Raw genomic sequence first — 27,512 nt, 5'->3', positions numbered from 1 at the left:
CAAAAATTTCTTTTCTACATTGGCAAGTGCCAGGGTTTCGGCATACAAAATATCCGACCACTACCAGTATGTGTACACATAGTTTCACATACATTTCATTACAGTGGGATTTTCTGGCATATCACAGTAAAACCAACTAATCTAATTTCTATGAGAACTGGTTTGTTTCCGAAATATGTGCAATTTCAATGTACTCTTAGACTGAATTGTCCCTTTAACCTTGTAAAACATAGTTTACAGAAAAGCGAACCATTGACCTGTATGGATCATACCATACAGACAACCATCTTGAATTTCAACAATTTGTATAATTTACATGTTCCTACTTTATATTTACTTCCACCACATCTTGTGAGAAAGTAGGACAGAAGGGAATAATACAATCTTACATGGGTCTGTCAAGTGGACAGGGATATCTCAACCTGAGTGAAAGATTTTGGCCGTCAATCCTCAGCTTTCTTTTTCTCCCATACTTAGTAGAAAAAAATGATGAAATTCCACTTGGTTTCCAGCTTTTTCATCGCGCCATTATCGCAGGAACGTCGTTATGCGTCAAAATTGATGACGTCACATTATTGTATAGTGCATGTGAGCTGTCTTACACCCCTCTGTGTAAGATAGAGATATCTTTTCCCTAGCAACCACAGGATATCCCTGTGACGTATGGGAGAAAAGTAAGTCATTGATAGGATTTTGGTAAATTAAGTGATATCAATGGTATATCGTTGGTAACACAGGATCCTTACAAAAGTACATCTGTAGAATATGCATCGGAGTGATACAGATCATAACATATAAAAAGAACAGCACATTCTGGTATAATTTTATTAATGATTATAACAAAAACTTTCTTGTAGATAAAACAAAATATAAACATTTACGTACCAGACATGAACAATCAACAATGCACAATTGTTATCCCAGCTTTGGGCTGTAAGACTGTTAAGATATTATCAGAAGTAGGTTTATGATAAAATCACTATACATCAAATATTTTTGATAAATAATTGATATTTACTCTATATCAGAACTCAAAACAAGATAAAAAGTGAATGGGGTTTTTCATATGAAATGACTATTGAAATGACCATGTAACCAAAATTATTTGAATATACATGACAGCTGCACTCATTATTCCAACAAAATGCCCAGAGGAACATCAAATTATTTCCTAATGAACACATCAGACAACAATTCATATAAGAATTCAAAAGGAGTGTTCTTTCTAAAATTATACAAAAACTTCATATGTCCTTTCCATGATATGAATCTCTAAAAGAAATTATGGCTTTAAAATATGGTCAACATTTGGACAGACTTTCTTGACCTCTTGATCCCCAGGTATTTAATATCTGCCAACCTGACACGTCCTTATTTGGTGTCGACGCCTGTTTGACTATTGTCTGCCACTAGGTCCCTGGTTAAAGTAAGGCTGACCCCCAAACACAGGCGGATGTTGAGGGTACATTGGCCGTGCCATCTGCTGGTTAGGCATCGTTAGTGGGTGTAGGGGTGGGGGAGGTACAGCAGGGTTATAACTACCCTTATTGGACGAAGGTAAAATTGGAGGTGGCATTATGAATGGGTTTGTATTCGTGTTCAAAGCTGGAGGGGGAGACTGAAAAGACATGTGTTGTGTAGATTGAGGTGGTGGGAACTGTGCTGGGTTTATATCTAACCCAGTACTGGGATTGTAACTGGTTTGTGGAGGAGACGAGAAGTTCCGGCTATCTTGGTTCATCATAAGCCTGTGGTCAGTAACAGGTTGTCTAGGTAACCGGTTATAACTCTCCATATTACTCCACTGATTAGCACCAGTAGTGAAGTTTGGTCTAAAACTGGTGTGTCCTACATTTGGACTTTGTCCAATCTGCATTCCGCCAGGAGAATTGAATCTTCCAGGGGAGATAACTCTATTACTGTCTGGATAAAACTGGCCTGGGCCTGAATTCATATTGTATGAAGGTTCTGACTGGAAGACAGGGGGTCTACCAAAGGGTCCTGGGGCTCTCAGTCTGTGAAAGCGCTGGGGTGAAGCTCCTCCTTCTCGTGTTGCTCCTCCTCGGTTGTAGGGCTGACAGGGGTACCTGGGACCACCCCCTCTCCCTGGCTGGTTACCATAACTACACCGAGGTCCTTCACCATTGTACAAGTCACCTGTTCAAAACACTTTAATCTTAAGATACTGGAGGAATATAGATACTGAATTCACAATGGCACCATATCAAAGGAACCAATAATTCATCTATTGATATCTACTATTGATATCTACAACTTAGGCAATTTTCTTTACAGTAGCAAATTGTCATATAATGAGGCGAATTGTTTTCCACACAATATTTGTATACAAACCTGCATTATTCCAGCTCTGGGGATTATCCGTTGTTCCATACTGCTCTGTATCATTCCTGGAATTCATCAACAATGTTTTTGTTTAAATTTTTTTTAGACATGAATATAGATTTTATCATCTGAGTATTAAGAATATATTGGAACATTCAGATCATTGTTAGCTATTTTAGAAAAAAGGAAGACTATTTTTAATTGTTATATGCTTCACACTTAAGACAAGAATCGACAGTTGATCTAAAGGAACTAATATTTTATCAATGGACCATATTAATCAATTTATCATTTGTATTCTTTGATAAGATAAATACCATACAATGTTTAAGCATTTTTATCCAAATATCATGAAAAGATCTTTTAACAGCCTGGAAATTCACTGACTAACTTCTGTTATCAATGACTCATCATAATTTCTCCTGGACCTGGAGACAGCACACAATGTGTAGATTATTTTGTACTGTATAGGAGGTCTATATACTGAGGTGGTCTATATACTGAGGTGATCTATATACTGATGTGGTCGATATACTGAGGTGATCTATATACTGAGGTGATCTATATACAGGGGTGGTCTATATACAGTGATGGTCTATTCACAGAGATGGTCTATATACAGAGATGGTCTATATACTGTGGTGGTCTACATACAGAGGTGGTCTATATACTGAGGTGGTCTGTATACAGAGGTGGTCTATATACAGGGGTGGTCTTTATACAGGGATAGAGATGTGGTCTGTATACATAGGTGGTCTGTATACATAGGTGGTCTGTATACATAGGTGGTCTATACATAGGTGGTCTAAAACAGAGATGGTCTTTAAACTGATGTGGTCTATATACAGGGGTGGTCCATATACAGAGGTGGTCTATATACAGTGATGGTCTATATACAGTGATGGTCTACATACAGTGATGGTCTATATACTTAGGTGATCTATATACAGAGATGGTCTATATACAGTGATGGTCTACATACAGTGATGGTCTATATACTGAGGTGGTCTATATACAGAGGTGGTCTACATACAGAGGTGGTCTTTATACAGAGGTGTTCTATATACAGAGGTGGTCTATATACAGAGGTTATCTATATACAGAGATGGTCTATATACAATGATGGTCTATATACAATGATGGTCTATATACAGAGGTGGTCTTTATACAGAGGTGGTCTTTATACAGAGGAGATCTATATACAGTGATGGTCTATACACAGAGATGGTCTATATACAGTGATGGTCTATATACTGAGGTGGTCTATATACAGAGGTGGTCTACATACAGAGGCGGTCTTTATACAGAGGTGTTCTATATACAGAGGTGGTCTATATACAGAGGTGATCTATATACAGAGATGGTCTATATACAGTGATGGTCTATTTACAATGATGGTCTATATACAGAGGTGGTCTTTATACAGAGGTGATCTATATACAGTGATGGTCTATACACAGAGATGGTCTATATACAGTGATGGTCTATATACGGTGATGGTCTATATACAGAGGTAATTTATATGTACACAGATATGTGGTCTCTTTACAGACGTGGTCCCTAAGACATATTTTACTGTACAGTATAGTTACCAGTGTTTCTGTGGCCGGCCCGTCCCCCTTCCTGATGCCCGTCTGATTTTAGCCCCTGGTAAGACTTCGCCTTCGTTTCCATCTGTATCGTCCTTCAGTTTAGATCGATCTTTAGCTCTAGATTTAGACTTTGACGCCCTCTCTTCCTCGTCGTCCGAATACTCCATATACTGTAGACAAGATTTTCTCATTTTTCCTTATACTGTTTGCATATTCATTAACATTTTTTTCCTATTTGAATTAAATTAAATCTTCAACAGTGTTTTCAAATCTTGAAAATGAATTGAGATTTCTTCACATATGTATCACCATCATGTATAAGTTATCAACAAAGTTAAGAAAAGAAAAGCAGTTTGATTATACATATTCTTTGGTAACTCACCTTTTCTGGAGGTTCATTGTCATCTTTCCAGGAGGCATCTGATCCCCTTAGACTGAAAAATAAAATTAGAAAATCAAATAATAGCAGAACTGTCTGTAATATATAAATGTTCTGCCTTCGAATGAAATCTGGACAGGATACAAATGGATGAGAGATAAAGTGATTGGAGTACCGTCATACACAGCAGTAACTCTCGTCAACGTGCCAAACATCATAATTCAAATATCACCTTTCCACAGGAGTAATTAATCACAAAAAATAAAACAAGAGATCCCAGAGGGATCTTGGCGCTCACCAAAGATTGATCTATGTCTGACAATTGACAGATGGATCTTTTTTCTACCTTTCTCTATTTTTAAAACTTCAACTATCAAAATCCAAGATGGTGGCCTGTAGGTCATCTTGTTGACCGATCGGTCCCAAAATACAATATGCACAACTAGGGCCCTAGGAGAACCTACACATGAAATTTGAGAATGATCCCTCCAGTACTTTAACATGAAATTTGAGAATGATCCCTCCAGTACTTTAACTATCAAAATCCAAGATGGCTGCCTGGCAGCCATCTTGTTGACTGATTGGTCTCAAAATGTTAACGGATAGACAACAGACAAAAGACAAAAAATTATTTGAAAACTGTTAAAGGTATTTTCATAATTCCAACTGTTCTGAAATCAAAAAGAAAAGAAAACTACCTACAAGTAATATCAGTGAAAACAAGAGGCCCATAGGCCCATGGGGACTGTATTGCTCACATGGTTTGTAATGCTAAGTAATGTTCTGAATACAGGTTCATTGGGGTTTTTTCTGAAGGAATTTATGTATTTACCTCTTTTGGGCCCAACTCATTCTGCTCAAGGGGGTCAGAGCCAAAAAATTATATTCGTTTTGTTCCCCTTCCTAAGAGGATGTTTCTAGCCAAATTTGGTTACAATCCATGCAGAACTTTATGACTATATAGTAGTGATTTAAAGAATTTTCCTTTAATTCCTCTATTTGGCCCTGCCCTTCCTGACCCTACGGGTTCAGGCACACAAAAGTCTGTTCCCTTTTCCCATAGGATGTTTCTGGCCAAATTTGGATACGATCCATGTATAACTCTATGACTAGTAGCGATTTAATGACTTAACCTCTGTTTAAGGATTTACCTCTGTTTCCCCTATTGGGCCCTGCCCTTCCTGCCCCCTGGGAGTCAAAATCAAAATTTAAGCAAAATGTGTTCCCCTTCCCTATAGGATGTTTCTGACTATATTTGGTAACATTCCATTCAGAACTCTATGACAAGTAGCGATTTGAAGGCTTTACCTCTATTTCCCCTATTGGGGGGTCAGAGCCAAAATTTATACAATTCTATTCCTCTTCCCCTAATGAAGTTTCTGGCCAAATTTGGTTACCATTCATGTAGAACTCTTTGACAAGTAGCAATTTAAAGAAACAAGGACATAGTCATTCAGATCCCCCGCCAACGGAGATATCAAAGCTGAAGTAAGTTTGATTGTGGAGACTTATGTGTATGAAAAAAAACCCAGGAAAAAGTGCAAAAAATGAAAACCTAAATAGCAAAAGGTACTACTAGACCATAAAATGAATGTGTCTATGAAGTGGAAATATCTCTGCTGGTTTTAGAGTTGTGCTCCAGAAACGATTCTTACACAAAAATCTGCCATTTTCAGCAATGTTTCCATGGTAACAGAAAAAAGTACAAAAAGTTAAAACCTTAAAATAGCAAAAGGCACTACTATACCATAAGACCAATGTGTCTATGAAGTTTCGTGGAAATATCTATTCTGGTTTTAGAATTATGCTCCGGAAACGAACCTGGTACAAAAATATGATATTTTCAGCAATGTTTCCATGGTTACGGAAAAAATGCAAAAAATGAAAACCTAAAAATAGCAAAAGGCATTACTAGACCATAAGACCAATGTGTGTATGAAGTTTCGTGGAAATATCTCTACTGGTTTTAGAGTTATGCTCCGGAAACCATTCGTACGGACCGACAGACAGACGGACGCTCGGACGGAACCCATTTGTATATCCCCCGCCAACGATAATAAATGTTGACGGACAGACGGACGGACCACGGACCACGGACCACGGACGAAAAGCAATTTGAATAGCCCACCATCTGATGAAAAACTGAAAAGTTACGTATATTGGGCCTTTATAGGAACATATAAGCAATTACTTGCCTTTTTAGATAGCTGACAAACACATATTTAGTGTAATCATCCTTGGCTGGTGCATAGAAGACTTTCATACCACTTTTGATTCCCTTGGTTTCTATATCTGCATTGGTGTTAAATCTCACAGAATACCATGGAGTACTGACTGGACCAAAAACTTCAAACACCTTCAAATGGAAAACATTGTATATTAATAGGATATAGTACAAACAATTAAGTAAAGTAAAGTCTCCTACATCATAAACAAGCTTACAGTAAGTGTTGCAAGCAACACACGTCCCCTGCCGTCAATTACACTTTTAAAATCTATGGCCAGTTATTATTGCTTAGGTATGCTATCATTGTATGAAGTTTGAACAAATTCTGTCTCAAGTTATCGTCCTGAAACAAAAATTTGTGAAACAAACTATTTTTTTAGTAACATTGACCATTTGACCCCAAATTCAATCCCAAGCTATGTTTTCTCCTATCACTGGTAACCCAAAATGTGTTAATCTTGCCGAAACTTGTTAGAATAACGGCAGAATACTTAATTTTTAACAAGTTTCGGCAGGATTAACATATGTGCTTTTTTATTCAGTATTAACCCTTTATATTAAGACTTTTCCTCAGAATTCCAATTCGATCAATAAAATTAAGTATTTCTGCCGTAAAATTAAGTATTTTTCTGTCCGCCGTGGATCGTGACGGCTGACGGCCGAATAACGGAGGGTATCAGTCACAATATACCCAACTTCGTTACGTGCACGGCTATTTATTGCTACATTGTCGGAGGTTGGGAATCGACAAACTTTTCCGATGCGACGGTGAAGTTAACAGATTCGGCGATAGAATTAAGAGTTTCTGCGTTTATATTCAGTGTTTCTGCGTTTATATTCAATGTTTCTGCGCTAATATTAACACATTTCGTCGCTTACATCGAGCGGGCGCGCCGAGCCGTGACGGCCGAGCACACGGCTTACACAGGTAAACTTTACCTTGTGAAACGAGACTTACAGTACGTACAGCCGATTGTACCTGTAAAATAATTATGTTTACATAATCTCTTTTCCCCTTTAAAAATACATATATCCTCATTATCCTATTCTACTATCTTTTGTTGTTTTCTTTCCCGCGTTTCGTCATTTGAGCTATGCATTTTGCACCTTTTTTCGGAAGAGTTCCGATACGAGCGGTAACAAATGAATAACTGTCTAGGTTATGTGTAAAATATGTGTATATACACGGGGATTAACTATGACAAACAAATTATGTGTTTGATTATGTGCAATTACATGTATGTATATTCTTCTCACAAATTTGAATTGTTGACGATATTAAAGATAGTTTTTTCATTAAGATCATCATTTTTTTCATGATCTTTCATTAAAAATATTTTTGATGAATCTGGTCAGTCAAATATCTTCCTCAATGAAATACAAATGATTAATAGTTTTTATAAAAGTTTTATGAAACAGCGCCTTCAAGATCAGTTCACACAAAAATGGTTCTCAGATGTGGAAAATTCCTCAAGAGGGCAAACTTATCTAATATATAAAAAAAAAATTGGATTTGAAAAGTATCTTATAAAATTATCGGAAATGTATATATAACTAAATTCCGTACATCAAATTTAAAAATTCCAATTGAGACTGGAAGATGGTGTAATGTTGAGAAACGTGAAAGAATATGCCATTTATGCAATGAAAATATCGGGGATATGTGTATGATTTTTAACACCAGAAACACAGTCATACAGCTACCTAATAATTTAATGAGACCATAGTATATATAGTTTCATATGTAGTGTATGTCTAATTTCTGTGAGCACTTTTTCACACCGCGGTCGCTTATAATAAGATGATAATATGATACTAAGGATTTTTGTCTAAAATACATCCTTGATGATACCAAGGACGTATGTGAGGTGAATAAGTCACGCTGGGTTTTGGGCAAGTACGACGTAGGAGCTTTTGCGTTTGTGTACTGACCGTGACGTTGGGCGACGACTGATTTTCCGTTAATATCCGCCGGCGCAGCCTTTGATGTAGCTTGTGGGTGCGAGGGTTACCGTCTTACTTTCTGAAGCGTCATTTCATGAGTTGTTTTTTTTTTAACAAAAATTTAAGACATATCTTCTAAATCTTCCGTCCTTAAAGCAAGTACTAAACGTTGTGAAATTTTATTAACTTTACATTGGTGTTTCGTTGGACTCGATTTCCCGGTTCGTCTAGCCAAGGATTTATAAATGAGACTCATATACGTTCTTGGTCTAGCGTTACGCGTGGTGTTTAGTAGGGTAAAGAGACAGTTCTCACTTATAAATCCTTGATGATACTTTTGACGATGTTGGGATACAAAATGGGGGTGGTTTCAGTACCAAGTATTTATGAATTGGCATATATAATTACATTCACTTGACTTTATATATATATAATCATTGACACACACGCCATATTGCAAGTCAGCACTTTTAGGAGATTCATGTAACAGTACATCCGGGTACTCGGTAATCTGTACACATTTACATTTTTATTATGATAAAATGGTGCGTTAGTCCGATAACTATTAGGCCTAAATCAAGTTCAAAAAGTGTTAATAAAATACGGAACACGATTACATATATACAAGGATTTATAATTCCGTGATATATTTAAAGGATTTGTGCAGTCAAAAATGATAATTTTTTAGTTTATGCTGGAAATGGCTTTATTAGACCGTGTAGAAACCTCTCCGTGTCGCGCGCGACCGGATTAACCTGTAAACCGCCGATATCGAGGTCAAATTTTCTGACCGCCCGATTATGCATATTTTCTAGCCCTAAACCGTGTGACGTCACAATAGTCCGTGGCTTATTGCTGTACTTTAACTGATGTGCTATCACTTACATCGACGGTCACAGGAAAAGCCGATCAAAGATTTTTTTTATGATTACTTTTGAGTGAAGTTAATCGTACAATAACTTTGTCTCGAATATACTCTAATTTATGCTCTAATAGCAGGTATCTTCGTGTAATTATAAAAGAAAATCCACACAGAAATAAAAGTTTCCGATTTTTTGTCGAGGAGTTCAGCAACGAATTCGCTTTAATTAAATAATATTTTCCTGTAATCTGTATCTTTGATACATTGTGAATTGCAAAGTTTGTGACTGTAGAATGAAATTTTACGTAACAGTTGAAGAAATTCTTGATTAAAGAATCAAGGATATGATGCTTGACATACGTACACACCGATGATTTATCATTACAAACATTGTGTTGTGTGTTGCTAACCGAATAAATTACAATACCGTAAAACGTTTCAACATGTGGTAGAAAGAATTTACTTTCGATATTATAAAAGATCTAAATATTGATATTAAGCAAAACAAACTATTTTTTCAGACCGTGCGGTCGCTTTCAATTTTTAATCGATATACTAGTAGATACACCGACATTATAGATATATAATTAGCCATGCCTTTGGTTTGATGGTTATGTAATACCTTGACCAGGATGTTATTTACCTGTACACAACGCCATTCATCGAACTCACCTGTAATTACCTGGCCGCGGGCAATTTGCTTATCGGTGGACTATATCGGGTATTTGGCATTGTCTTACTGTCAATCAGGTTAGGACATCCGTTAATTGGATTGTGATTTGAATTATGGAAACCCCGTACATCTATGCTAAAGGTTTTTTTATTGTCACCTCCATTTTTAGAATGAAGATGTAAAAGCAAATGGAAATAAAATATACCTGATCATACCTAGGAATATATATTACATATATATATATGTCGTACACAGGTAAAACAAAAATGGAAGGTGACTTATTCAGAAACAAAAATGGTTCTAAGAACTAACTCAACTAAAGGTTTAACCTTAAAAATTATTCCAGTCTAGACTGTAATTACGGAATCGTGGCATATAGCAATCTCCAGTAATTTTAAGGTATTAGTAAAAATTCTAAGCATGTATTTTCACCGTTTCGAATCTTAATGTACATGTATAGTCATACAAGAAGGGTTACAACATTATCACACTAAATATACTTATTTAAAGATCACTTAGTATATTTTTAAAAAGATACAAGATATTATATCTATTTTTAACGCCTGTATACGAATAATTTCAATTTTCATTTGAACACTGTATGTGGTTACTTTTTGGATTATACGATAAATGTTCATATATCATACTATTAAATCTCGGTATGATATACAAAACGGTCGACAATGAATATACTATTAAGGATTTAGTATAATTTTGAAATAATGAATTTAAATCTACACTTAAACTGTAATAAAGGAACATATATCAGAAATACCATTGATGTATTTCTGCTTTTTAGTAAACGTTATGGATAAAGTTTCAAAGGCAACAATATAGATATACATATTATTTTCGGTATAAGTTCGGTACTGTAACTCCAATATCACATTTACTCAAAAACGGTGCCGTGTTTGCATCATATCATTATAGCAGAAGTTTGAATGAAATAAAAACACGGATTCTAGATATATTCATGCTAAATTTTGGGATTTTACTAGTAAAAAGATAGTGTTACATTATACTTTTTTTATTACACTGAAATTTCCATCATATGCTATCTAAATCTCAGTCCAGACTGATCCGAACATCATTTTGATATCGCTATCAAATTGGACTGATTATCTAATCTAAAGTTAAATATATGCTTGTTTGAATTTTTGAAGTGGTGTAAATGGAAGGTTTTGAAACTGAAAATATCTACATCATAAAGCTAGAATAACCATTTACTCGAAAAACTCAAATTGTAGATCTAACGTATACGTATATATGCTGTATACATGTATAGTACTAGGCTTACCTTGCGTCACGGCTCGGCGCGCCCGCTCGATGTAAGCGACGAAATGTGTTGATATAAACGCAGAAACATTGAATATAAACGGAGAAACATTGAATATAAACGTAGAAATAAATAAATACTGGAATTACATGCAACAAAGTACATCAAATATTACCAGAATATGATATCAGTCGTTTTATGTATATCAAATCAATTCAGCAAACCTGAAAAGCAGATCATTATGTATAACACTTAATCAGCATTTTACAATTAAAGGCAACAGCAAAATATCTTTCAAAAATTTTATTATAGTCTCCCAGACACATTTAAATGTGTTACATGGATTATAAAAATACAAGTTACATTTTTAACTGCACGTGGCAGGATGGACAATATATATCATTACCAATTACTAAAATGTGGACAATTAATTTGGAAATTAATACTTATACCGTACTACTATCATAGCTTTTATTCACATCTACAAAAATACCATCATTTTTCTAATGAATAGAGACACCTTCTTCAATAACTGGATATTACAAATACCTATAAGGCCACCCATTTTATGAAGACTGGGATTACTATAATAATGCTGTGGGATATATTTAATACGTATATTTTTTATTTCTTCGTGTTTACATACAAAAAGATAGTGAAATTCATCCCCGATATTTTCATTGCATAAATGGCATATTCTTTCACGTTTCTCAACATTACACCATCTTCCAGTCTCAATTGGAATTTTTAAATTTGATGTACGGAATTTAGTTATATATACATTTCCGATAATTTTATAAGATACTTTTCAAATCCAATTTTTTTTTATATATTAGATAAGTTTGCCCTCTTGAGGAATTTTCCACATCTGAGAACCATTTTTGTGTGAACTGATCTTGAAGGCGCTGTTTCATAAAACTTTTATAAAAACTATTAATCATTTGTATTTCATTGAGGAAGATATTTGACTGACCAGATTCATCAAAAATATTTTTAATGAAAGATCATGAAAAAAATGATGATCTTAATGAAAAAACTATCTTTAATATCGTCAACAATTCAAATTTGTGAGAAGAATATACATACATGTAATTGCACATAATCAAACACATAATTTGTTTGTCATAGTTAATCCCCGTGTATATACACATATTTTACACATAACCTAGACAGTTATTCATTTGTTACCGCTCGTATCGGAACTCTTCCGAAAAAAAGGTGCAAAATGCATAGCTCAAATGACGAAACGCGGGAAAGAAAACAACAAAAGATAGTAGAATAGGATAATGAGGATATATGTATTTTTAAAGGGGAAAAGAGAATTGTAAACATAATTATTTTACAGGTACAATCGGCTGTACGTACTGTAAGTCTCGTTTCACAAGGTAAAGTTTACCTGTGTAAGCCGTGTGCTCGGCCGTCACGGCTCGGCGCGCCCGCTCGATGTAAGCGACGAAATGTGTTAATAATATTAGCGCAGAAACATTGAATATAAACGCAGAAACACTGAATATAAACGCAGAAACTCTTAATTCTATCGCCGAATCTGTTAATTTCACCGTCGCATCGGAAAAGTTTGTCGATTCCCAACCTCCGACAATGTAGCAATAAATAGCCGTGCACGTAACGAAGTTGGGTATATTGTGACTGATACCCTCCGTTATTCGGCCGTCAGCCGTCACGATCCACGGCGGACAGAAAAATACTTAATTTTACGGCAGAAATACTTAATTTTATTGATCGAATTGGAATTCTGAGGAAAAGTCTTAATATAAAGGGTTAATACTGAATAAAAAAGCACATATGTTAATCCTGCCGAAACTTGTTAAAAATTAAGTATTCTGCCGTTATTCTAACAAGTTTCGGCAAGATTAACACATTTTGGGTTACCAGTGTATGCTACCATTGTGTGAAATTTGTTCAAAATCTGTTGATGTTTTCTCAAGTTGTCTTTTGGAATCTAATATTTTGTGAAACAATCTATATTTAGCAACATTTACCTTTGTAGTTGAACTTTTGACCCTAAATCCAATCCCAAGCTGTATTTTCTCATATGCTACCATTTGGGAAGTTTGATCGAAATCTGTTAATGTTTTCCAATTTATCATCTGATGAGGAAACTAATGTTTGGTGAAAACATGGAAACTAATGTTTTGTGAAACAATCTTTGTTTTTTAGTAACAATGGCCTTTGAATTTGACCTTTTGACCCCAAATTCAATTCCAAGATACGTTCATCCCCTATGTTACCATTGTATGAAGTTTGAACAAATTCTGTTGATGTGGTTCTAAACTTATCAGCATAAACAAAAATTTGTAAAACAATCTATTTTTAGTAACAGTGACCTTTGTAGTTGATCTTTGACCCCAATTTCAATCCAAAGCTGTATTTTCTCATATGCTACCATTGTGAGAAGTCATCTGACTACCTTGGCAATAGTAAAATTAATTATATATGGTGTCACTTTGTCAGGACCATATCAGGATCATTTTCAATTTCTTTCAACAAATTTTATTTCAAACAAGAGGCCCAAGGGCCTTAACATATAGGAAATTAATTAGATATAGTGTCATGGTAGACATCTTCTATTTGTGATCAACCAGAGATGTAACAATACTTTGTCGGGACCAAGTGAGGAACATTTCATGCAAGTTTCAGCCAAATTGCACCGGTAGAACTTGATAAGAAGTTCAAAATGTGTTTTCAAGATGACGGCTGTGGCGGCCATCTTGGATTTCGAATCAACCCGAAAAATAACAACACTTTGTCGGGACCATGTCAGGATCATTTCATGCAAGTTTCAGTCAAATCGCACCGGTAGAACTTGAGAAGAAGTTCAAAATGGATGCTAGAAAAAATCGATTTTTAGTAACAGTGAGTTTTATAGTTGACCTTTTGAACCCTAATTCAAACCCATGTTCGATCGTTCGTTCTTTCGTCCCATCTGTCTGTCTGTCTGGGCTAGCCGGCCGGCTGCGGGTGGACGGACGGACAGACAGACAGATGGGAACAAACATCAGAAACGATCACTGTCAAAATGACTGTTATTAAACTGTTTTCTTTATTTAACCTTGACATCTATCAACATATAGACACTCCAATGAGTGAAGAATATACAGACAATAATTTCATATCGCTCTAGCACACAATATGGTGATTTTCTGCAACATTCTGGCATCTGTCGGTATAAAACCATAGACTCCATGTAAAGAAAATGTAAATGCTGAAATGTCAAAATACAGATCATAGTAATCTTGTTTTTGGTACAATATACACCACCTCATTAAGATGGACCCATTTTTCAAGAATGAGGTCCCGGTGGCATATAATTTAGGTGGTAAAATCAGGACTAGATCAAGAATTGCACAGACAGATGTACAAACGCAAACCACTTATTCCTTAGGTTCCTGATAGAGAATTATATATATATACTCAGTAGTGATAGCCTACCCTGCCAAAAACTTTTGGTCCTTCAGTGAACAAAATGGTGTCTTCATTGAGTGGGGGCACCCCAACAGACGACTGGATTATTGCTGAAATATCAAACAAATAAAATAATAGATCTATTCCATAAACCAGTACAGTAAGGTGCAGGAGTTTCATTATTTTTCAGGAGAGGTGGTTCAATTGCAGTTCTAGGGCGTACTTTTCTGTACTATCTGTAAGCTATCTAATGTAATTTTTGCCCAAATCAGGCGGTAACACAACTAGGTTTAACCAGCAAAAAGTACCGGGTACCGCCTGATAATGAAACCCTTGAAGGTGGAAATTTTGATGGAGTTTAGATTTGCTTTACTTGCATTGACATGAAAGCCCAGTCATATGTATATCATTATAAAACATAAACAATATAGATCCATAGATATTATACATATGTATATCATTATAAAACATAAACAATATAGATCCATAGATATTATACATATGTATATCATTATAAAACATAAACAATATAGATCCATAGATATTATACATATGTATATCATTATAAAACATAAACAATATAGATCCATAGATATTATACATATGTATATCATTATAAAACATAAACAATATAGATCCATAGATATTATACATATGTATATCATTATAAAACATAAACAATATAGATCCATAGATATTATACATATGTATATCATTATAAAACATAAACAATATAGATCCATAGATATTATACATATGTATATCATTATAAAACATAAACAATATAGATCCATAGATATTATACATATGTATATCATTATAAAACATAAACAATATAGATCCATAGATATTATACATATGTTTATCATTATAAAACATAAACAATATAGATCCATAGATATTATACATTTTTCACACAAGGAAATTGATAAAAAAAATCCCTTGACAAGAACCTATTACTGTGGTAGACCAAATGTAGCACAGATGGACAAAAGGTGTACATTGCAATATTTTAATATCAAAATTGTTTCTTTTTACACTCACCAAGTACCCCAAGCACACTGGAGACAGTTCCCACAGGAACCATTTCTAATCCTTCTTCAATATCCAACGACAACTCTTCTATCGGAGGCAGACTCTGCTCACACAAAATTCATGTAAATGAGGAGTTTTAACTAACACGAGCATGTATATCAAAACAATGTTCCAAGGGTCTATAGACTCAATGACTACACTAAGAATATATTTTTATTTATAAATATTATTTACAAAATGCATGTCATCGAACCATTATCAGTTTTCAAGGCCTTCTGGTAATTCAGATCAAGAATTTCTTGAACCACCTAATCAATATGATCCAAATGACCTTGAGAAAGGTTGTTCATTTGGACAAACCCATATGACATGCTCAGTTTCAGATCCCACTACTGGTTATTGAGAAGGAGTCAATTCTTATTTGACACCTCTAGCCTTGAATGAATCAATTTATGAGCTCAATACCAGGTATCTTAGTCTCACATGAGGTGAAACTCACGTGTTATAAGTTGTTTGAAGATTGATCCCTTGAAATTGAGGTTACATTCATAAATGATCACCACCATGAACCTATCAGGTATGTAATTTAAAGGTTTTTCCTTTATAACTAAAAGGTCTTAACTGGATATATGTATGTCTATAAGAAGTACTGGCTGTAAATCTGTACCAAGGCCTTGTGACTGTCAGTATGTAGTACTGTAAATCTGTACCATGGCCTTGTGGCTGTCAGTATGTAGTACTGTAAATCTGTACCAAGGCCTTGTGGCTGTCAGTATGTAGTACTGTAAATCTGTACCAAGGCCTTGTGGCTGTCAGTATGTAGTACTGTAAATCTGTACCAAGGCCTTGTGGCTGTCAGTATGTAGTACTGTAAATCTGTACCAAGGCCTTGTGGCTGTCAGTATGTAGTACTGTAAATCTGTACCAAGGCCTTGTGGCTGTCAGTATGTAGTACTGTAAATCTGTACCAAGGCCTTGTGGCTGTCAGTATGTAGTACTGTAAATCTGTACCAAGGCCTTGTGGCTGTCAGTATGTATACTGTAAATTGTACAGGCTTGTGGCTGTCAGTATGTAGTACTGTAAATCTGTACCAAGGCCTTGTGGCTGTCAGTATGTAGTACTGTAAATCTGTACCAAGGCCTTGTGGCTGTCAGTATGTAGTACTGTAAATCTGTACCAAGGCCTTGTGGCTGTCAGTATGTAGTACTGTAAATCTGTACCAAGGCCTTGTGGCTGTCAGTATGTAGTACTGTAAATCTGTACCATGGCCTTGTGGCTGTCAGTATGTAGTACTGTAAATCTGTACCATGGCCTTGTGGCTGTCAGTATGTAGTACTGTAAATCTGTACCAAGGCCTTGTGGCTGTCAGTATGTAGTACTGTAAATCTGTACCATGGCCTTGTGGCTGTCAGTATGTAGTACTGTAAATCTGTACCAAGGCCTTGTGGCTGTCAAGTATGTAGTACTGTAAATCTGTACCAAGGCCTTGTGGCTGTCAGTATGTAGTACTGTAAATCTGTACCAAGGCCTTGTGGCTGTCAGTATGTAGTACTGTAAATCTGTACCAAGGCCTTGTGGCTGTCAGTATGTAGTACTGTAAATCTGTACCACATGGCCTTGTGGCTGTCAGTATGTAGTACTGTAAATCTGTACCAAGGCCTTGTGGCTGTCAGTATGTAGTACTGTAAATCTGTACCAAGGCCTTGTGGCTGTCAGTATGTAGTACTGTAAATCTGTACCATGGCCTTGTGGCTGTCAGTATGTAGTACTGTAAATCTGTACCAAGGCCTTGTGGCTGTCAGTCAGTATGTAGTACTGTAAATCTGTACCAAGGCCTTGTGGCTGTCAGTATGTAGTACTGTAAATCTGTACCATGGCCTTGTGGCTGTCAGTATGTAGTACTGTAAATCTGTACCAAGGCCTTGTGGCTGTCAGTATGTAGTACTGTAAATCTGTACCAAGGCCTTGTGGCTGTCAGTATGTAGTACTGTAAATCTGTACCAAGGCCTTGTGGCTGTCAGTATGTAGTACTGTAAATCTGTACCAAGGCCTTGTGGCTGTCAGTATGTAGTACTGTAAATCTGTACCAAGGCCTTGTGGCTGTCAGTATGTAGTACTGTAAATCTGTACCAAGGCCTTGTGGCTGTCAGTATGTAGTACTGTAAATCTGTACCATGGCCTTGTGGCTGTCAGTATGTAGTACTGTAAATCTGTACCATGGCCTTGTGGCTGTCAGTATGTAGTACTGTAAATCTGTACCAAGGCCTTGTGGCTGTCAGTATGTAGTACTGTAAATCTGTACCAAGGCCTTGTGGCTGTCAGTATGTAGTACTGTAAATCTGTACCAAGGCCTTGTGGCTGTCAGTATGTAGTACTGTAAATCTGTACCAAGGCCTTGTGGCTGTCAGTATGTAGTACTGTAAATCTGTACCAAGGCCTTGTGGCTGTCAGTATGTAGTACTGTAAATCTGTACCAAGGCCTTGTGGCTGTCAGTATGTAGTACTGTAAATCTGTACCAAGGCCTTGTGGCTGTCAGTATGTAGTACTGTAAATCTGTACCAAGGCCTTGTGGCTGTCAGTATGTAGTACTGTAAAATCTGTACCACAGGCCTTGTGGCTGTCAGTATGTAGTACTGTAAATCTGTACCAAGGCCTTGTGGCTGTCAGTATGTAGTACTGTAAATCTGTACCAAGGCCTTGTGGCTGTCAGTATGTAGTACTGTAAATCTGTACCATGGCCTTGTGGCTGTCAGTATGTAGTACTGTAAATCTGTACCAAGGCCTTGTGGCTGTCAGTATGTAGTACTGTAAATCTGTACCAAGGCCTTGTGGCTGTCAGTATGTAGTACTGTAAATCTGTACCAAGGCCTTGTGGCTGTCAGTATGTAGTACTGTAAATCTGTACCAAGGCCTTGTGGCTGTCAGTATGTAGTACTGTAAATCTGTACCAAGGCCTTGTGGCTGTCAGTATGTAGTACTGTAAATCTGTACCAAGGCCTTGTGGCTGTCAGTATGTAGTACTGTAAATCTGTACCAAGGCCTTGTGGCTGTCAGTATGTAGTACTGTAAATCTGTACCAAGGCCTTGTGGCTGTCAGTATGTAGTACTGTAAATCTGTACCAAGGCCTTGTGGCTGTCAGTATGTAGTACTGTAAATCTGTACCAAGGCCTTGTGGCTGTCAGTATGTAGTACTGTAAATCTGTACCAAGGCCTTGTGGCTGTCAGTATGTAGTACTGTAAATCTGTACCAAGGCCTTGTGGCTGTCAGTATGTAGTACTGTAAATCTGTACCAAGGCCTTGTGGCTGTCAGTATGTAGTACTGTAAATCTGTACCAAGGCCTTGTGGCTGTCAGTATGTAGTACTGTAAATCTGTACCAAGGCCTTGTGGCTGTCAGTATGTAGTACTGTAAATCTGTACCAAGGCCTTGTGGCTGTCAGTATGTAGTACTGTAAATCTGTACCAAGGCCTTGTGGCTGTCAGTATGTAGTACTGTAAATCTGTACCAAGGCCTTGTGGCTGTCAGTATGTAGTACTGTAAATCTGTACCAAGGCCTTGTGGCTGTCAGTATGTAGTACTGTAAATCTGTACCAAGGCCTTGTGGCTGTCAGTATGTAGTACTGTAAATCTGTACCAAGGCCTTGTGGCTGTCAGTATGTAGTACTGTAAATCTGTACCAAGGCCTTGTGGCTGTCAGTATGTAGTACTGTAAATCTGTACCAAGGCCTTGTGGCTGTCAGTATGTAGTACTGTAAATCTGTACCAAGGCCTTGTGGCTGTCAGTATGTAGTACTGTAAATCTGTACCAAGGCCTTGTGGCTGTCAGTATGTAGTACTGTAAATCTGTACCAAGGCCTTGTGGCTGTCAGTATGTAGTACTGTAAATCTGTACCAAGGCCTTGTGGCTGTCAGTATGTAGTACTGTAAATCTGTACCAAGGCCTTGTGGCTGTCAGTATGTAGTACTGTAAATCTGTACCAAGGCCTTGTGGCTGTCAGTATGTAGTACTGTAAATCTGTACCAAGGCCTTGTGGCTGTCAGTATGTAGTACTGTAAATCTGTACCAAGGCCTTGTGGCTGTCAGTATGTAGTACTGTAAATCTGTACCAAGGCCTTGTGGCTGTCAGTATGTAGTACTGTAAATCTGTACCAAGGCCTTGTGGCTGTCAGTATGTAGTACTGTAAATCTGTACCAAGGCCTTGTGGCTGTCAGTATGTAGTACTGTAAATCTGTACCATGGCCTTGTGGCTGTCAGTATGTAGTACTGTAAATCTGTACCAAGGCCTTGTGGCTGTCAGTATGTAGTACTGTAAATCTGTACCAAGGCCTTGTGGCTGTCAGTATGTAGTACTGTAAATCTGTACCAAGGCCTTGTGGCTGTCAGTATGTAGTACTGTAAATCTGTACCAAGGCCTTGTGGCTGTCAGTATGTAGTACTGTAAATCTGTACCAAGGCCTTGTGGCTGTCAGTATGTAGTACTGTAAATCTGTACCATGGCCTTGTGGCTGTCAGTATGTAGTACTGTAAATCTGTACCAAGGCCTTGTGGCTGTCAGTATGTAGTACTGTAAATCTGTACCAAGGCCTTGTGGCTGTCAGTATGTAGTACTGTAAATCTGTACCAAGGCCTTGTGGCTGTCAGTATGTAGTACTGTAAATCTGTACCAAGGCCTTGTGGCTGTCAGTATGTAGTACTGTAAATCTGTACCAATGCCTGTAAATTGTGGCCTTGTGGCTGTCAGTATGTAGTACTGTAAATCTGTACCAAGGCCTTGTGGCTGTCAGTATGTAGTACTGTAAATCTGTACCAAGGCCTTGTGGCTGTCAGTATGTAGTACTGTAAATCTGTACCAAGGCCTTGTGGCTGTCAGTATGTAGTACTGTAAATCTGTACCAAGGCCTTGTGGCTGTCAGTATGTAGTACTGTAAATCTGTACAGCCTTGTGGCTGTCAGTATGTAGTACTGTAATCTGTACCAAGGCCTTGTGGCTGTCAGTATGTAGTACTGTAAATCTGTACCAAGGCCTTGTGGCTGTCAGTATGTAGTACTGTAAATCTGTACCAAGGCCTTGTGGCTGTCAGTATGTAGTACTGTAAATCTGTACCTGTGGCTGTCGTATGTAGGCTGTACCTGTCTGCAGTATGTAGTACTGTAAATCTGTACCAAGGCCTTGTGGCTGTCAGTATGTAGTACTGTAAATCTGTACCATGGCCTTGTGGCTGTCAGTATGTAGTACTGTAAATCTGTACCATGGCCTTGTGGCTGTCAGTATGTAGTACTGTAAATCTGTACCATGGCCTTGTGGCTGTCAGTATGTAGTACTGTAAATCTGTACCAAGGCCTTGTGGCTGTCAGTATGTAGTACTGTAAATCTGTACCAAGGCCTTGTGGCTGTCAGTATGTAGTACTGTAAATCTGTACCAAGGCCTTGTGGCTGTCAGTATGTAGTACTGTAAATCTGTACCAAGGCCTTGTGGCTGTCAGTATGTAGTACTGTAAATCTGTACCAAGGCCTTGTGGCTGTCAGTATGTAGTACTGTAAATCTGTACCAAGGCCTTGTGGCTGTCAGTATGTAGTACTGTAAATCTGTACCAAGGCCTTGTGGCTGTCAGTATGTAGTACTGTAAATCTGTACCAAGGCCTTGTGGCTGTCAGTATGTAGTACTGTAAATCTGTACCAGGCCTTGTGGCTGTCAGTATGTAGTACTGTAAATCTGTACCAAGGCCTTGTGGCTGTCAGTATGTAGTACTGTAAATCTGTACCAAGGCCTTGTGGCTGTCAGTATGTAGTACTGTAAATCTGTACCAAGGCCTTGTGGCTGTCAGTATGTAGTACTGTAAATCTGTACAGTATGGTAATCCTTGTGGCTGTCAGTATGTAGTACTGTAAATCTGTACCAAGGCCTTGTGGCTGTCAGTATGTAGTACTGTAAATCTGTACCAAGGCCTTGTGGCTGTCAGTATGTAGTACTGTAAATCTGTACCAAGGCCTTGTGGCTGTCAGTATGTAGTACTGTAAATCTGTACCAAGGCCTTGTGGCTGTCAGTATGTAGTACTGTAAATCTGTACCTTGTGGCTGTCAGTATGTAGTACTGTAAATCTGTACCAAGGCCTTGTGGCTGTCAGTATGTAGTACTGTAAATCTGTACCATGGCCTTGTGGCTGTCAGTATGTAGTACTGTAAATCTGTACCAAGGCCTTGTGGCTGTCAGTATGTAGTACTGTAAATCTGTACCAAGGCCTTGTGGCTGTCAGTATGTAGTACTGTAAATCTGTACCAAGGCCTTGTGGCTGTCAGTATGTAGTACTGTAAATCTGTACCATGGCCTTGTGGCTGTCAGTATGTAGTACTGTAAATCTGTACCAAGGCCTTGTGGCTGTCAGTATGTAGTACTGTAAATCTGTACCAAGGCCTTGTGGCTGTCAGTATGTAGTACTGTAAATCTGTACCAAGGCCTTGTGGCTGTCAGTATGTAGTACTGTAAATCTGTACCAAGGCCTTGTGGCTGTCAGTATGTAGTACTGTAAATCTGTACCAAGGCCTTGTGGCTGTCAGTATGTAGTACTGTAAATCTGTACCAAGGCCTTGTGGCTGTCAGTATGTAGTACTGTAAATCTGTACCAAGGCCTTGTGGCTGTCAGTATGTAGTACTGTAAATCTGTACCAAGGCCTTGTGGCTGTCAGTATGTAGTACTGTAAATCTGTACCAAGGCCTTGTGGCTGTCAGTATGTAGTACTGTAAATCTGTACCAAGGCCTTGTGGCTGTCAGTATGTAGTACTGTAAATCTGTACCAAGGCCTTGTGGCTGTCAGTATGTAGTACTGTAAATCTGTACCAAGGCCTTGTGGCTGTCATATGTGTAGTACTGTAAATCTGTACCAAGGCCTTGTGGCTGTCAGTATGTAGTACTGTAAATCTGTACCAAGGCCTTGTGGCTGTCAGTATGTAGTACTGTAAATCTGTACCAAGGCCTTGTGGCTGTCAGTATGTAGTACTGTAAATCTGTACCATGGCCTTGTGGCTGTCAGTATGTAGTACTGTAAATCTGTACCAAGGCCTTGTGGCTGTCAGTATGTAGTACTGTAAATCTGTACCAAGGCCTTGTGGCTGTCAGTATGTAGTACTGTAAATCTGTACCAAGGCCTTGTGGCTGTCAGTATGTAGTACTGTAAATCTGTACCAAGGCCTTGTGGCTGTCAGTATGTAGTACTGTAAATCTGTACCAGTGTGCTGTCAGTATGTAGTACTGTAAATCTGTACAGCCTTGTGGCTGTCAGTATGTAGTACTGTAAATCTGTACCAAGGCCTTGTGGCTGTCAGTATGTAGTACTGTAAATCTGTACCTTGTGGCTGTCAGTATGTAGTACTGTAAATCTGTACCATGGCCTGTGTGGCTGTCAGTATGTAGTATGTAAATCTGTACCATGGCCTTGTGGCTGTCAGTATGTAGTACTGTAAATCTGTACCTTGTGGCTGTCAGTATGTAGTACTGTAAATCTGTACCAAGGCCTTGTGGCTGTCAGTATGTAGTACTGTAAATCTGTACCAAGGCCTTGTGGCTGTCAGTATGTAGTACTGTAAATCTGTACCATGGCCTTGTGGCTGTCAGTATGTAGTACTGTAAATCTGTACCAAGGCCTTGTGGCTGCCAGTATGTAGTACTGTAAGTCTGTACCAAGGCCCTGTGGCTGTCAGTATGTAGTACTGTAAATCTGTACCAAGGCCTTGTGGCTGTCAGTATGTAGTACTGTAAATCTGTACCAAGGCCTTGTGGCTGTCAGTATGTAGTACTGTAAATCTGTACCAAGGCCTTGTGGCTGTCAGTATGTAGTACTGTAAATCTGTACCAAGGCCTTGTGGCTGTCAGTATGTAGTACTGTAAATCTGTACCATGGCCTTGTGGCTGTCAGTATGTAGTACTGTAAATCTGTACCAAGGCCTTGTGGCTGTCAGTATGTAGTACTGTAAATCTGTACCTTGTGGCTGTCAGTATGTAGTACAGGGTAAGTGCAACACACTAATGTACAATGATTTAAAGAAATAAGTATTGAAAGGACTCACATCAAGGCCAAGTTCTCCTTCAGTTTTAAGATCTTCAAATGGGATTTTATTGGATGACTTCTCTGCAGCAGAATTGGGTCTGTGTGATAAAGCAATCATAAAATTGAAATTGTTATTTGTTATAAATGCATTCTTAATCATAAATACTTCAATAGTGCCTTCTTGTATGTTTTGATATACTTGTATAGGTCACAGTTAGGAGCTCCCAAGTTTAACCTATTGCTTTACACAATAGATAAATATTATAAGATATATACCGTAATAATCATTTTAACAACCATCTTTCCAATATGGAAAATCCCTAAACAGTTAAATAATACTCCATCAATACTAAGGCCCCAAAGCAGGTACATTAATTTACTGTCTGCCAACTTGTAAATGTTATATGATTGTAATGACAAAGTCTTTGTACCAGTTTAACAGCTAATAAATGTTGAAGGAGTGTTTTTATAATTTGTATCTCTTGGCTCTGTAGCTAAAGGCTGATGTAGGAATTCTGTCATACCTGTTGGTACTCAGCACTTCTTCATCCTCTTCCTCGTCACTGCTGCTGCTGCTGGAACTGCTACTACTACTGTCAGATTCGCTGTCAGAACTATCCAGGTCTCTGTATTCACTCACTTTCTCTATGTCAGCTGTCTTCTCTGTAGACGTGTTTCCATCATTTACAGAGTGGTCAACATTTAGAGGGTTGACAGTTGATTTTTGTGAATTTTCTTTTTCTGTTCCAGATGTCTCTGTGTTTTCCAAACTTGTTTTCATGTTCTCCACTGGATCAGTTTGTGTGTCAATATTTGTCATGTGATCACTTTCATTCGCTGCGACTGTCAATATTTCTACACCATTTGCCTTTACACCACCAGTCGGTGTGTCTATTTTTAATGGTTGAGAAATATCGTTTTCGCTCTCTATCGTGTTCCTGTTGTCCCCCACCTGCACAGAGTCTGTCTCTACTGAATATGATTTATTGTCAGATCCTATAGTTATGTTTTCCATAACAGCAGACTTGTTTCCATTTTGATCTTCTATCACAACTGGGTTACCAAGAGTGACTGAAGCTGTGTTACCATTCTGTGTATAAATGGGCAATGATGGCTGAGTATTACAGCTGTTCATATCACCACCCTCCTCATTTACATTCCCTGTACATGTTGTACCATCCACTTCCATTTCTAATGAATTTGCTGTTGACCAGTTGTTCTATCCAATTATTGGTTGTATTTCTTTAATAAATCTGAAACAAGAATAAAAAATATCCAATTGTATTATGCTCTTATGTATATATATAGAAATTCTGACCTGACATCCACCACTGGTTACCAGACAGCGAGCGAGTTTGAAAGTTTCACACGCATTTCACTACTATGGGCTTTTAAAGCATATCACATTAAAACCGACTGAACAATTTTCCATTAGAACTGTTTTTTTCACGATATATGTACAAATTTTAATGTTTCTCTGAGATTGAATTGTCCCCCCCCCAATGTTCTCTGAGATTGAATTGTCCCTTTAAACGTGATTATTAGTGAAATCCTGAAAATGTATACAAATCTGGGTCCAACTATTACAATTACCCAAAATGGCAGCCATTACGATTGCAAAGTTTGTTTGCATTGGATAGTTAGTCTAGGCTAATTAAACATTCCAAACATGAGTAAATCATTTACAGTTATATCAGTGTTTGTTTTTGAAGTAATTCTCATTATCTATAATACACAACATTCCTTGAAAGCTAGGCCAGATGATTGTTTTCCAAGTGGCTGGTCAACCTCTTACGTAACATTGGTGAATGTGACACCAAGCTAATTCAAGCAGACTGTCAATTATCTGGTAGGTCTGCTGGGGTGTTAGCTAGAGAGTGTTCGCACCTCTTTTGTTTACTTATCTATCAAGCTAGTGCCCCACTGCCTGGTGGTTTGTATTTATGCCTAGGGCAGCTGACGAATTTAAGAATTAAGCCGTATCGAAACGTCTGAAGAAAGATCTGGATTTGCTGATATTTTCGGTTGGTGGGAGGAATTATCGTAGAATGTGAGTTTTCGTCTCATGTTGCATGGGACAAGTCTTCATGGGAGTTTCTTCCTGCATAGTTTTTATGTTACAGTATGCTATCACAGGGCTCTACAATATCATTTTTTCACACTTGTCCATTCGGGCAAGTGGTTTTAAAACCCACTTGTCTGGCAGCCAAATCCACTTTTCCAAACTTTAACCACTAACTTGCTGAGAAAATTTTTTTGCATAATGTCATTTTACTATTGAAATAAATTGTGTCAGTTGCCTTTATTATCATGACTTGTTCACTGATTATTGCACTTCACTTGTGAATTATAACTTATAAGTTACAAAAGTAAATTATCCTTCTCGTCAGATACATCAGGTACTTTTCTTTTTCCTTTGACGCTAAAGCCATATTTTGTTAAAAATACATTCTCCAATATAAACAACTATGCAGGGGTTTCAATATCAGCCGGTACTCGGTACTTTTTGCTGGTTGAACCTGGCTGTGGTACTGCCTGATTAGGGCTCAATTACATTATATAGCATACAGATGGTATAGAAAAGTACCCCCTGAAACTGCAATTGTATCGCCTCTCCTGAAAGATAATGAAACCCCTGAACTATGTCATTTCAGTGTTTACAATAGAGCAACCCTTACGTACAGCGATCCAGATTTTCTTGATCAAAACACATCTGGCTTTTACCTAATGTACCAGTAACGTACCTCCGGGAAATCATTGTAGTTCAATTGATCTTTTTTAAGTCATATTTTATTGAAAAAAAACCCGACATGAACAACTATAGATTTCAGCAAAACAGACATTTTGAACCTTTTTGGCATTTCTGAGAATTTAGTTTCAGATAAAAATCACTTGTCCGAGGGTGCAAGTGCGTATCATGATGTACTTGCCCGACAGAGATTTGTACTGGTATGGACAAGTCGGACAAATGCAATTGTCGAGCCCTGTATCAGCTGTCTTTTAACACTTTAATCGAGGTACCCCTCTCATTCAAAGATTGCGGCTGTCATCCCTTGCCTTTTTTTTTATTTACTCGATACCCATTTTTATTTATTTTTTTAAAAAGATTTTCTCACAATCGAGCCCCTGTGATGGAGTGTGTAGATACATGTAGTTAAAGTATCGACATAGAGCATGTCATGTCCTACACAAACAATGTTAGAGGTATAACATGACGAAACACTTTTGATCATTACGTTGTGTCTAACGGTATTGTCCATCAGAAGTTTCAATACCGACGTCTAATATTATTGGAGTCATATCCCTGTGCCATTCTCCTGCTTTCTACATTTTACATCAGCTCCATGTATGAAAAAAACTTCTTGACTACATTTTCCTTTACAATTATGCGTGTTTCAAACATTATGGTATAGATGAACAAATGTCATGAGCCAGTAGCTATCCAGATTTGGGTTACAAACAGAATATATTTACCTGTAAGCACACACATGCAAAACCGGAACCATGTGGAGATATTTGTCGACCTTGACCTTTTAGCCTTTAACCTTACTGGATATGGAAATGATCTTGGTAAAATTATCATAAAAACTATTATACGATAAAAATTATCTATGGTAAAGCTAAAACTACTATTTCGACCTAATATTACATCTTGATATAAAAAAAAATAATAAAAATTAATTTAATGCTGTTCGATAAGTTGTAG

The 27,512-nt window shown here is 37.5% G+C and overlaps 1 protein-coding gene across 1 annotated transcript; it reads right to left on the bottom strand.

The window, feature by feature from the left end:
- Positions 1-811: 811 nt before the first annotated feature.
- Positions 812-27,445, bottom strand: LOC138322668 (H/ACA ribonucleoprotein complex non-core subunit NAF1-like). Its single transcript, XM_069266686.1, has 10 exons — positions 27,281-27,445; positions 24,331-25,059; positions 23,826-23,904; positions 15,764-15,857; positions 14,747-14,829; positions 6,510-6,670; positions 4,318-4,369; positions 3,936-4,105; positions 2,353-2,408; positions 812-2,157 (listed from the first exon to the last, which is right to left on the bottom strand). Exons 2-10 carry the CDS (start codon positions 24,993-24,995, stop codon positions 1,397-1,399), a joined length of 2,121 nt encoding a protein of 706 aa, XP_069122787.1. The 5' UTR covers positions 24,996-25,059; positions 27,281-27,445; the 3' UTR covers positions 812-1,396.
- Positions 27,446-27,512: the final 67 nt, after the last annotated feature.

Source organism: Argopecten irradians, chromosome 5 (genome assembly GCF_041381155.1).
Source record: "Argopecten irradians isolate NY chromosome 5, Ai_NY, whole genome shotgun sequence".
Taxonomy (NCBI): domain Eukaryota; kingdom Metazoa; phylum Mollusca; class Bivalvia; order Pectinida; family Pectinidae; genus Argopecten; species Argopecten irradians.
Note: the sequence above shows the minus strand (reverse complement) of the source record. Positions and strands in the feature narration are given on the sequence as shown.

Excerpts from the sequence above, each read along its gene's own strand:
- LOC138322668 (XM_069266686.1), bottom strand. The coding sequence starts at position 24,995 with ATGGAAGTGGATGGTACAACATGTACAGGGAATGTAAATGAGGAGGGT. Across the intron at positions 15,858-23,825 it reads AAGGAGAACTTGGCCTTGAT|AGTCTGCCTCCGATAGAAGA; the intron begins GTGAGTCCTTTC and ends TTGTGTGAGCAG. Across the intron at positions 4,106-4,317 it reads ACAATGAACCTCCAGAAAAG|TATATGGAGTATTCGGACGA; the intron begins GTGAGTTACCAA and ends TCTTGTCTACAG.